The sequence below is a fragment of the Mastigoproctus giganteus genome, chromosome 2 (genome assembly GCF_048544385.1).
Source record: "Mastigoproctus giganteus isolate SK-2022 chromosome 2, ASM4854438v1, whole genome shotgun sequence".
In the NCBI taxonomy this organism is placed as follows: Eukaryota; Metazoa; Arthropoda; class Arachnida; order Uropygi; family Thelyphonidae; genus Mastigoproctus; species Mastigoproctus giganteus.
In genome coordinates this window covers 81915070-81928231 of record NC_143576.1, presented here as the reverse complement: position 1 = coordinate 81928231, position 13162 = coordinate 81915070, and the positions used below count along the sequence as shown (strand labels likewise).

At 40.0% G+C, this 13162-nt stretch overlaps 1 protein-coding gene across 2 annotated transcripts in view; it reads right to left on the bottom strand.

Moving 5' to 3' along the window:
* Positions 1–4089: 4089 nt before the first annotated feature.
* The window catches only part of LOC150089367 (uncharacterized), a 164720-nt gene continuing 155647 nt past the window's right edge, over positions 4090–13162 (bottom strand). For both annotated transcript variants that reach the window (XM_090368549.1, XM_090368550.1), the window contains exon 3: positions 4090–5108. In XM_090368549.1, coding sequence (XP_090224675.1) covers positions 4159–5108 — 950 coding nt within the window. In that variant the 3' untranslated portion in view covers positions 4090–4158. The remainder of the gene's footprint in view (positions 5109–13162) is intronic.

The window sequence follows — 13162 nt, the reverse complement described above, 5'->3', positions numbered from 1 at the left end:
GAGACTAGGCACCTGCGCGGTGATCTTATTGAGGTATATAAGGCCTTGAATGGGTTGAGCACGCTGAATTCTGATGGGATCCTTCCACTTGTTCAGATTACGAACCTAAGGGGGCATAAATTCAAATTAAGAAAAGACAGATGTAGAATAGATGTGCGGAAATTTGCCTTTAGCCAGCGGGTGGTTAATTGCTGGAACAAACTTCCATCTGTCGTTGTGGAAGTTGATAGGTTGAATAAATTTAAGGAGGAACTGGACAGGCATTTGGAGGGAATGGTGTGATTTTTTTTTTTTTTTTTTTGGCTGATACTGCATAAGCTCATACACATGCTTTCTTGCATCACATGCCCCTACTGCTACAACCACAGTATGTTTGTCAGGTGATAACAGGTAATGTACGTAAACAGTTATCAGTTTTAAGAATACCAAAAGATATACGGTGATCCATGTGGATATATAAATGACCTAAAAGTTAAATCAACTGATAACGTATTCAAAAAATGATAACGTATTCTTGTGTTTGCAATGAATATATGACGAAAGCTTTATAGAGCGCTATTGCACCGTACATATAAGGGATAGAGGGGAACAGGCATTCTGTGTGTTATCAGACACTCTGTCTAAAACACTGATGGATCCAATATCTTTCTTTTTCAGAAGATTTAGAAGTTCGGTTGGCTTGTCTCCCTAAAATCACTCATGCACACCTTCTTGCGGGTAAGCCCTGTTATGTCACTTAGGTGGCAACGAACGTGTAGAGTGGTTCTCTTCGAGACGCCTTGTTAGCATGAAGAGGAAAAGACCAAACTCTCCAGCACATGACAGCACGAAGAAACAAGTAGCCCTCAGTCCCTAGCGGTTTCACTCCCCCTCTTACCTCAGCGAGAGGATCGGAGTGGAAGCAGAGGTTGCTAAGAATCTCTGGGTACGACCAGGCTGCCATGCACGGAAACTGAACTTGACCTGTTACAACGTAAGATCGCTCATCGGTGAAGACAGGAAATTAGAGCTGGAAATGGAACTAGAAAATGTGAATTGGAACATCATCGGTTTGGCTGAAACAAGAAGAAACGAATCACTTGTTATCAAGTGATTAGTTATCTTCGTTGATTATCAATAAGTTTATCAAGTGGAAATCTGCTGTACACCAATGGTAAAAGGAGCGAAGGTGGAGTTGGCTTTCTGGTCAATAAAGATATAACAAACATTTTGGAATTCAAAAGAAAAGTAGATCACCAAGGGTGTCAAGACTACTGCTGAGGATTTCTAAGAGGTACAAGCTAAAGGTTATAGTGATTTATGCACCAACATCGAGCCGTGACAATGAAGAGGTTGAAGAAATGTACACCGAAATTGAGTCTTCTAGATGAACAGAACACGCACTCCACTATCATTATGGGGGACTTCAATGCTAAGGTTGGAAAGAGACAAAATAGTGCAGAAAGGGGAACGATAGGAAATTCTGGAATTGGTGGAAGAAATTAGACTTGTGTAATTTGCTGAATCTCAAGGATTGTCAGTAATGAGACACTTTTTTCAAGAAAAGGATGAACAGAAAGTGAACTTGGAAGAGCCCAAATGGATTAACCCTAATGAAATCGACTTCATCCTCACTAACAGAAGATATCGCGAATGACGTTACCGTCCTGAACAAAGTAAATGTTGGAAGTGATCACAGAATGGTAAAATGCACACTTGATATAGATGTAAGAAAAGAAAGGAAAAAAACTGACTAGTAAATAATACGAAAGTCTTTAAGATAAAAGAAGAGGAGAAAAGTATGTATTGGAACTTAACAGGCTCGAGCTTCTGCAGACTGTTCAGTACAAAGATTTCGACGAGGAACACTACAACTTTCTACAATCAATAAAGTCCAAGAAACCTATAGGTTAAAAGAAATCAAAAGTAGAAAAATATCAGTCAAGAAACACTTCTCATGATGAACCGAAGACGACAAATGAAGAGCAAGAAAAACCATTGACAAGGAAAAAATTGAGTATACTGAGTTAAGCCATTAGAAAGAGACTCAGAGAGGGGATAGGAAGGTTTAACACAAGAAAAGTAGAACAAGCGTTAAGGGACAACAAAGGATTTAAATCAGCAGCCATGAGCAGTAATACAGAAAGAAAAATGATATTGAAAATGAAGAATAGCAATGATGTACTTATAAATAGCAGAGAAGGCATAATTCAAATAGCAGAAGACTACTATAGAGAATTATACAAGGAGCAAGGGAATGATGCCAGCAGTGGGGAAGATGGATCGCAAGTTAGTAACACATACGACATACCCGATATTCTTCCTGATGAGGTAGGACATGCGCTGAACGAAATGAAGAATCAGAAAACTCCGGGGAAAGATGAAGTTATTGTAGAGTTATTAAAATTGGGAGGAAGAGACATGACACAAAAACTGCCAAGACTCTCCACAAAATGCATTAGAAAAGGTGTGACGCCTAAGCAGTGGAATAATGCAATCATAGTTTTGCTGCACAAGAAAGGAGATAAATCAGAAATTATAGACCAATTAGCTTGCTATCCCATATCTACAAGTTGTTCACAAGGGTCATTACTAACAGATCAGAAAGAATACTTGATGAGAATCAACCAAAAGAGCAAGCTGGCTTTAGGGCAGGATTCTCAACTATGGATCACCTTCACATAATATCACAGCTATTGAAAAAAGCAAATGAATATAAAACACCATTATGCCAAACACCAATATAAAACACCATTATTTGTGGATTATGAAAAGGCATTTGACTCCATACAGCATAAGGCAATGTTTCGAGCACTGGAAAGACAAGGCATAGATACCCCATATACCGTATTATGATTTTGAAGAAAATATATGAGAACGCTACCTCCTTTATTAGACTAGACAAAGACAGCAATAAATTTAAAATTGAGAAAGGTATTCTACAAGGGGAGTCAATATCTCTGAAATTATTTACTGCTGCCCTTGAGGAAGCTTTCAGAAGATTAGACTGGTCGCAGAAAGGAATCAATGTAAATGGGGAGTACCTAAACCATTTAGATTTGCCGATGATATTGTGGTCATAAGTCACGATCCCAAAGAATTAGACGAAAATCTTAATCGGTTATGCAGAGTTAGTACGGATTTTGGACTAAAGATGAGTATGGCTGAAACAAACGTAATGATGAACAAGTATGCCACAGAAAGGGTTATAATGATTGAATGAGCAGTAATTGAAAAGGTGGAGTCATACTTATCTGGGACAAGTTATTAGCTGTAATAATGATAAATGGCTGGAAGACAAGAGAAGAATAAATTTTGGATGGATAGTATTCAGGAAATATAGTCACATACTGAGGAGCAATAGCCCAGTTTGTCTGAAACGTAAAATAATGAACTATTGTATACTCCCCACCATGACTTAAGGAAGTGAAACTTGGCCACTCACCAAAAGAATGGAAGAGAAGCTGAGAACTACACAGCGAAGAATGGAACGAATTATATTGGGAAGCAGACTGTTAGATAAGACGAGAAACACATAGATTAGGCGGAAAACACAAGTAAAGGACATACTTATCAAAAGTAAAGAACTAAAATGGTCTTGGGCAGGACATATAGCTCGAAGACGTGACAGATGTTACTTATAAGCTTGAGGAACAAGAGTTACGATTCAGAACATAAACGACTTAGGAGCTAATGTTCAATCAGATGTCATTTACTGTGCAGTTTAAACATGTGGCTAGGAAATTACATGGTCCTACCATGTTGTTCTTCGCAAATAGGAAAAAGTATGTCCCCTCTATATAAGACAATTGTGATAACGCATTTAGAATATTGGATGCCATCAAGTATTAGAATACTGGAGTTTAGAACATTAACGCTTTTCAGAAGCTCTGAAGAAAACTTCTATAAATGGTTCCACGAAGGGCAACCAGATTGGTTGCCCTGCTGTTCCTATAAACACAGAAAGATGATACTTTATAATTTTGACTTTAATTTATGTCCTCCAACGTTCTCACAATATTTACATGAATTTCAATTTACAGATTCGTGTATGAAATCATTTTACTAAAAAGAAATTATTAAACCATGATTGGATTGAACAATGAACTTCTCTGATTTTGTTTCAGTTTATTGGTTTCTATCACGGATAAATCTCTGATGCTGCGGCAGAAGAAACCTTTAATAAAGTTTTTGTTCATCTTCGGGTACCGTTCGGCGTTTTCTTACATAGTACACGATTACCCCTCCAATGATAGCACACAGTAGCAGAACACCAATTACAATGCCGGCAACTGCCCCTTTACTAGGTTTATGAGGACCTTTTGTAGGTTCTGGAGACGTCGCTCCCGTGGATGACTCTGGAGACGTCGGGCGTGTGGAGCTTCCCGTAGGCACCGGAGTAGTCGGACCTGTGGAGCTTCCCGTAGGCACCAGAGTAGTCGGACCTGTGGAGCTTCCCGTAGGCACCAGAGTAGTCGGACCTGTGGAGCTTCCCGTAGGCACCAGAGTAGTCGGACCTGTGGAGCTTCCCGTAGGCACCAGAGTAGTCGGACCTGTGGAGCTTCCCGTAGGCACCAGAGTAGTCGGACCTGTGGAGCTTCCCGTAGGCACCAGAGTAGTCGGACCTGTGGAGCTTCCCGTAGGCACCAGAGTAGTCGGACCCGTGGAGCTTCCCGTAGGCACCAGAGTAGTCGAACTTGTGGAGTTTCCCGTTGGAACCGGAGTAGTCGAACTTGTGGAGTTTCCCGTTGGAACCGGAGTAGTCGAACTTGTGGAGTTTCCCGTTGGAACCGGAGTAGTCGAACTTGTGGAGTTTCCCGTTGGAACCGGAGTAGTCGAACTTGTGGAGTTTCCCGTTGGAACCGGAGTAGTCGAACTTGTGGAGTTTCCCGTTGGAACCGGAGTAGTCGAACTTGTGGAGTTTCCCGTTGGAACCGGAGTAGTCGAACTTGTGGAGTTTCCCGTTGGAACAGGAGTAGTCGAACTTGTGGAGTTTCCCGTAGGCAGCGGAGTAGTCGGACCTGTGGAGTTTCCTGTAGGTCGCAGGGATGTAAGCGTTGAATTGGTAGAATTGGTGATTGGCGGTGTCGTTGGTACCGGAGGGGTTTGAGTCACAGGAACTGTATCATCTGTGAAACAAAATTGTGAACTTTTTAAACAAAATGACCAAGGCACATTAAAAATAATTTAAATATAATTTTGTACTTCAGTTTTATAAAATAGCTAGTAACAATTAATTTCTAGACAAGGCTTTAACATTTTCGAGCAAAACACGATACAATCCATGATATGCTTCAAATAAATGAGGAAAGAATTCGGGTGCAGTGGATTATAAAACAGAAATATATACGGGAAAATTTGAAATATCTTAGATCATCTAGATCTCTGGAGACATTCATTGTAATGAGTCCCTAAAATAGCAATATCAAATTGCGGTACAAAAAGCTGGATTTTTCAAAGTAGTTTAAAAAGTAGCAATATTAGTTAACATTTACTTAGTCGAGATCGACATAAATCGACAAATTCAGGGTTCATAGTTGTTCTTGGGTGGAGCACGGGCTACTATGGCCGAATTGCACCTGTTACTTTGGAGTGTTGATCAAGATATGAACGAAATAGACCTGGGAGCGGGTACATAAATTGACCATTTTCACATAGGTAAAACAAAACTCTGATAAATCGGTCTCATTTCCAGTAATGTGAGTTAGTTGCAAAGGTTAAGTTAAACAGCAAGCTGAAAGATGCGATTCTAGCCGAATGATAATGCTCAATCAGAATATGTTTAACGGAACGTAGGTACCTGTAGTGCAAGGATTCTGGGGGCGATCCTCCCTAACATTAAAAAAAGGTGCGTTAGATGCGTATGGCAAATTCATGTTCTCGCAAGCACGACCTCTCCATGCCTGTTTAATCGGAAACTGGATCTCCACAGCTGTGGAATCTGTTTTATTTCAGGAAGCTGTCTGGATATGCCACATTTGAGATCATAAGTCAGCACATATCAGTCGTATGATTGGTTGTGATCATTATAAGGAACTGGGATGGAATTAAAGCTGCCTTGCTACTTGATCGGCAAACTCGTTCCTGTTATTCCAACGTGCTTGGGTATCCAGCAAAACTTGACAGTCAGTTTATTTTCATCGAGTTGAAGTAACCGAGAACCAATGTGTCAGAAGTGGATGGCAATCCTTAGAGTTGTTTTTTAGCCATCATTGCACCTAATGAGTTTGTATATATATATATATATATATTATGACCCCGTGTATTAAAAAGTCATCAAGAAGAATCAAAACCATCTTGATTGCATAGATTTCAGCTGTAAAAACACTGTATTCAAGCGGTAACGGGAAAACAACAGATCACAAAGCAACGAGTATTGATTCTGAGACTCAAATCCTCCAACCTGCAGTACAATCAACTCATACCAATAATGAAGAGAATACTATTCAGCTATGCTCACAGGATGAAGCACCTAACCCAGCCCCAACTTCCAAAAAGAAAACAGAATGAAAATTAGCTCGAGGACAGTCTCCCCAACCAACCAAGCCATACCTGATAATGGAAATAACCAACAGAGAGAAAAACAACCTCCAGGCAGCTGTCTCTGACTTAGATAAAGTAATAGCAGTGAGGCTCCAACTAGAACTCATGGCCAACAAATCTGGCAGAATTTCTGTCTTAGTAAGAAAACATAATTAAATGTTGGACTAACACAGCAAGAACTCTATGCTAATCCATCAATTAACTTCCCACAGAGAACGAAGGTTCTAAAAGCAAGAATTAACACAAAGGAAAAGGAATGGATAAAACGGGGGGAAAGCACTGTATCCTATGCCCAGACTTTAAAGGGCACTCAACAAAAAATTAAGCATACAAAATCACAACCTCTGACAATTCTAAAAAAGAGAGATGAGAATATTGTAATCATACGACCCACGGAAAGCAACACGCTGAATTCCAATGAGGCTCTCAAACAAGAAACCACCGCAAACTTAGGGACCCATTTTCAAATGCTAAGATCAAAGGGCTGCGCAAGATAAGTACAGGTTCTATTATAGAGACAGTCGCCAAAGAAGATGCTGAAAGAAGAAATAATCCAGAAATGACAAACCTGGATGTGAACACAAAAAAGCCAAAACACAAACGTCCCAACATTCTTATTTTTGATCTTGACAAGACAAAGAGTAAGGAAGAAATCAGAACACACATATGTGAAAAACTTTTCAGAGCATGTGAATAGGAACCAATTTACCAGAATTTAACTTGAAATATTCTACTGAATCCAGGTCTGCTCGATCATGTAATTGGATAACAGATTTATCACCCAGGATGTGGCAGCTTGTAAAGAGGGTGTATATATATATATATATATATATATATATATAGGGTAGAGCAGCCACAGGTATACGAAGCATTTCCCTCTACCAACGCGCTACCGCTGCCTAAATTTCGGGCACACTTCCCACACTTGCACTCAAAAAGATAGCACACGTGGCCATTGTGCAATTTGTATACATGAATATAACAACTGCAAAACACACAAGAAGATAAATGATCCAATTGTAGAAGTACATTGCTTGCCTTCAATCATTGAGTGAGTGACCGGAAATGCCCACGCTACTTAAAGACATTGAAACAGCACAAACAAATGGTTGATCGTGGGCAATCCTTGTAATTCCCATAGTCGCCAAGCTTCGAAGTTCCTGCAACAGAATGCCCAGAGAGCCAATAAAGTTATAGACCAGTTAAAACTGGTCGTGGAAGAACAAAAAATAGACTTTTCCTGTATTTAGGAGCCCTACACTCATGGGTGTAATGGTGCTTACACTAGAATGTAATGCGTAAGCACCATTACACCTTAATACAAGATGGTACAGATTATTGAAGCCTCTACGGACACCATATGGGCTGCAATAACCATCAGAATTACCAAACTCACGGTTAAAAAATTCAGTAGTCTATACCACTGGCTGCTTGTGCCCATATAATTCCTCCTCGTGGATCCTTCCATGTCATCTCATTGTATTGCAGGCCGGACGAAAATATTGACCCTTCCTTTCAATACTTATCAACAATACTAAAAACTTACTACCAGCTGGCAAAATTCTTTTACTAATGGATGCAAATTCCAGATCACCTTTAACTAATAACGGACAGCCAATGGAGGGCTTCATTGCTACAACCTCTTTAACAATTCTAAAATAGCTACACAATCTACCAACATACAGAAATACGTTGCACGAGAGTGTGGTTTACATAACTATGGTAACCTAAATAAATGTCACACTTGGGCCACGCGGAATATCAATTCCTTTGCCGAAGTGCATTAGGTTTGTGAATTGTGTGGGTTCTCTGATCAATTTGCCTTTTTTTTTGCTGGACGAAAAATTCGAGTTTCTGGGGAGGGGGAGTGAGACCTTGCTATCTATGCCCGAGACCGATTAACTCAGCCACGGAGTGAAAACAGCCCATAAACGTTTCTCGCGTCATTGACAGGTTTCCAACCGGGCCTTTTTCACCCGATGTGGCAAGAACGGTGACGATGCCAGTGTGCTACTGCACAAACCCGACACTCTCGTGGGCAGTCAGTTGGTAGGATCGCCGTCTTCCCCACAGCGGTTGGAAAAGACCGAGTTAGAGTCCTCGATGACGGAAGGAATTTTTACGGGACTTTTTCACACCGTGGCTGAGTTAGTCGGTCTCAGGCGAGAGTAGCATGGTTTTTTTCCTGGAAACTTGGAGTTTTTTGACTAGAAAACAGAAATCGACCTCAGCACACATGCAATTTACGGACAATATACATGGAGCAATATGGCCTTAGTCGCTGAGGCTCCTAAAATCCCGCTACAACAACACAGACCGAAACTGATGACTGGTTGGTTGGTTGGTTGTTTAAGTGTTTTATGCACAATAGCGTCTGAGGCTATAATGTGCCAAGTCAAACTAATGACTTGAAAGTGCAAGATGTCTGGACTACGTCCAACCAAAGCTCACAACAATTGTAAAGCAGTTATTAATCAGTCCAAACTAGATTTTGAACAGGCTAAGAGTAGAAAACTTGCTTCTTGCCCAAACGGTAGCTGAGTATTCTGGTCTCTTGCAAAAGCTACTGATCGCAACTGTTGCCCATTTCTGCTCTCACCTCTGTCAAAACCAGATGTTTCCGTTGTCACTTTAGCAAAACATAAAGCAGACCTGCTAGCCTCCTGTGGTCTTCAAAAGGAAGACCACAGTCGGTCTTTCTTCAAAACGTCGGAAGTATTTTGACATTATAGCTTAGCATCAAGATCCATGGAGCTCCAGTTGGTGATGGCATTTCTCCACTAGTTCTCAAAACCTGTGCTCCTGAACTTACTCCTGTTCTTTGCCGCCTTCTTTCACTTTCATATTCCAAAGGTGTTTTTTCCTTCTGCTTGGAAATTTGCTCATATCCAGCCGGTTCCTATATAATTGGATGGGAGGGTGACAAATCCCTCCCATCCAATTATTGTCCCATTGTAATTACTTCTACTCTTTCTAAAGTAATGGAGAAATCAATTAACCGCCAACTCTTAAATTACTAGAAACCTTCCGTCTGATCAACGATCGCCAGTATGGATTCCGTCAGTGTCGATCCACTGGTGATATTCTGGCATATGTTACCCATTTATGGACAAATTCAATGGAAAAGTTCGGTGAAACACAAGCAGTTGCTCTTAACATCACAAAGGCTTTCGATCATCTTTAGCATAAAAGGTCTTCTTAACAAGCTTCCATCTTATGGTTTGCCAACTGTTTTTTGTAATTAATTATCCAGTTTTTTTCTCTGATCGCTCACTGAGGTTGATGGTAGATGTCTCTGTCTTCTAACCTCTCTACTAATGCTGGTATCCCCCAATGCTCAGTTCTTTCCCCCACTTTTTTTTTCTTCTTGTATATTAATAACCTTCTTCCATTGACTGAAAATCCAATCCATAGTTTTGCCGATGATAGCACATTGCATTCCACTTTCCCTTTTGAGAAACCTTGCATTGCTCAATCAGCTTCAACTTCTCGAATATCTGCTACCATTTCCTTAAATGCCGATCTCCAGATAATTCTCCAGTGGGGAAAAGACAACTTATTCGATTTCAATCCTTAAAAAACTCAGTCTTGTCTTATATCTCACAAAAAAGATTCTTCAGCTCCTATGCTTATCTTTGGTGACACTTCGATTTCTAGGCAAGATGATATCGCTTTTTGAAATTACCCTGACTTATAATCTCTCTTGGCATAAGCACGCTACAAATGTTGCTTCCTTTGCATAGAAAAAACTTGGTTTTCTTTTTCGCTCTCGGCGTTACTTTTCTTCCAAACAGCTGTTCGCTCTGTAGACATCGAAAATCTGCCCTACCATGGAATATTGTTCCCACATCTGGGGCGGTGCCCCCAAAACCTCTCTCAGGCTTTTAGGTTCCATTCAGAAGAGGGCATTTAGGTTAATTAATGACTCCTCTCTAACAGTATCTCTCCACTCGCTGTCTCATAGGCGTACTGTTTCTGTTGCATGCCTTTTCTATGGATACTTCCACGGACACTGTTCTGAATTGGCTTCTATTATTCCCGCTCTTTGAAAACAGTCCGAACACGTGCCGCCACCAGCCATTTACTGTCCAACTGCAAACTCACAGAACCAACTTTATCTTCCTCGTTTATTCATTCAACTGCCGTTTTCTGGAACAACCTTCCTTCGTACGTACGTATTTCCTGAAAATGAGTCTACAGAAGTTCAAGTCCAATGTGAACAAATATCTTCTTTCGTCTTCTCAGCCTCTAACCCAAGCACTGTTTTAAGTACTATGGGTGCTAATACCTCTCACGTTTGGGGTTTTCATATGTGTGTGTGTGTGTGTGTATATATATATATATATATATATATATATATATATATATATATATATATATATATATATATATATATATATAATGTGATGTAAAAGTTAGGCAAAAGTAATAAAAATAAATAAATATGGATATGAAGCTATCATTTTAAATATCATATTTATTTTAATTATCAGATATATATATATATATATATATATATATATATATATATATAAGATAAGAAACCACCGTGCAATTACATTCCGACTGGGCTGGGCCAGATCCCTCACCTCAAGTGTATGATATGACCCGTTATAATATCAAAACAAAGTAGATTTGAAAAATATATAGATACCCTTGTCATATTTTAATAGGAGCATCACCACAGAAAAACAAATCATCTCCACCGAAATGAACAGGTCAAAAATCTAACAGACACTATCATCAACACTGCTGACATCTCTATGAGGAAGAAACAAGAGACCTAATGCAGTTCCCTGTTGGTGCTCTGAGCTGTAAAATCTCCAGTGAAAGGTCATCAGGCCAGGAAACACTTTTAGAGATACAGATCAAGTTGGCTGATAGCAGAAGTCAACGCCCGAATAGAAACGTACAAAAATCTTATAAGCCAATATACCATCCTGATTAAGCTGAAAAAGAGTCTTGACAATCACCTGTTGGTACCAGTGGTATTGCCGACTCTTGGAGGTGTGGTATACCCTACTGTTATCAACAAGCTGCCAAAAGGAGATGTGAAAACTGCTAATGCTGTAGCTGGTTAGAATTCGCATATCTGGGAGAAACAGTCAGCAATTGACAACAAACCTCTAAATGCAGTATAAACCTCCGTTCTGAAAATAATGACTACCAAAATACTGAAACTAAGCCGCCTTTTACCGCTGAGAAACTAACGGCAGCTTTACATAGTACTAAAAAGAATACATGGCCAGCAAATGACCTTAATGAAACAGAGATGCTAAAAATTTCTTTGATCACTTACTACAGATGAACATGTTTGCAGCAGGGAATTTTTCCCAATATCTGGAAATTGGAAAAATCCCTGAAGTCTATCTAGGTCATTCTGAAGAATGACCTAGACAGACCTCAGGGATGGTCAGAAAAATGGCAGCTATGCTTTAATCCAGCAAAGTGTAAGGTATTGCACCTGGGGAACAGTAACCCCAAAACTCCATTCAGAAGAAGGCAGTTAGGTTAATTAATGACTCATCTCTAACATAGTCTCTCCACTCGTCTCATAGACGTACTGTTTCTGCTGCATGCCTCTTCTACAGATACTTCCATGGGCACTGTTCTTCTGAATTGGCTTCTATAATTCCCGCTCTCTCTCTTTCAAAACAGTCCGAACACGTGCCGCCACCAGCCAGCATCCATTTACTGTCCAACTTCAAACCCACAGAACCAACTTTTCATCTTCCTCGTTTATTCAACTGCCGTTTTCTGGAACAACCTTCCTTCGTACATATTTCCTGAAAATTAGTCTACAGAAATTCAAGTCTAATGTCAACAAATATCTTCTTTCGTCTTCTCAACCTCCAACCCAAGCACGGTACTAAGTACTATAGAGGTTCTAATACATCTCGTGTTTGGGGATTTCATAAAAAAAACCCTAAACAGCGAATTATAATTTACACTTGGCGGAGTTGAACTAAGCCGGTAGTGGAAGAAAGGGACTTGGGCGTTACGATACGGTCAGACTAAGTTTTCTGAGCATTGTAGACAGGTTGCAAGGAAGGCCCATGGTGTCCGATCGTTGATGTATCGAACAATTGCTAGAAGAGAAGGACGTCATAATCCTATTGTATAAAGCTATTGTCAGACCACACTTGAAATATTGTGTTCACGTATGGAGACCGCACCTAAAGAAAGACATCGAGCTTCTTGAAAGGGTCCAGAGACGGGTAACTCGCCTTGTGAGATCGGCAAAAGGGCGTCCATATGAAAAAAGACTTCGAATATGTGGGTTGCTGAGCTTGGAAAATAGGCACCTTAGAGGAGACTTGATTGAGGTGTTTAAGTCTCTGAGAGACATAAGCAAAATGAAAAGACGAAATTTTCACGGTTATAAATGATTCTAGAAATAGGGGCCATAGAGGCCATAATTTCAAGTTACGGTGGGAAATGTTTAGACTGGATTGCAGGAAGTCTTATTTTAGCCAGCAAGTTATAAATTACTGGAATAAGTTGCCTACATGGGTGGTAGAGGCTGACAGTTTGGGGGAAATTCAAATGTCAGCTGGATAATTACATACGGGAGGAGGGAAACGCTTAGTTTGTCCATTTCCTTTTCTGTTATTTATTAATTATTATTATTTTTTTATTT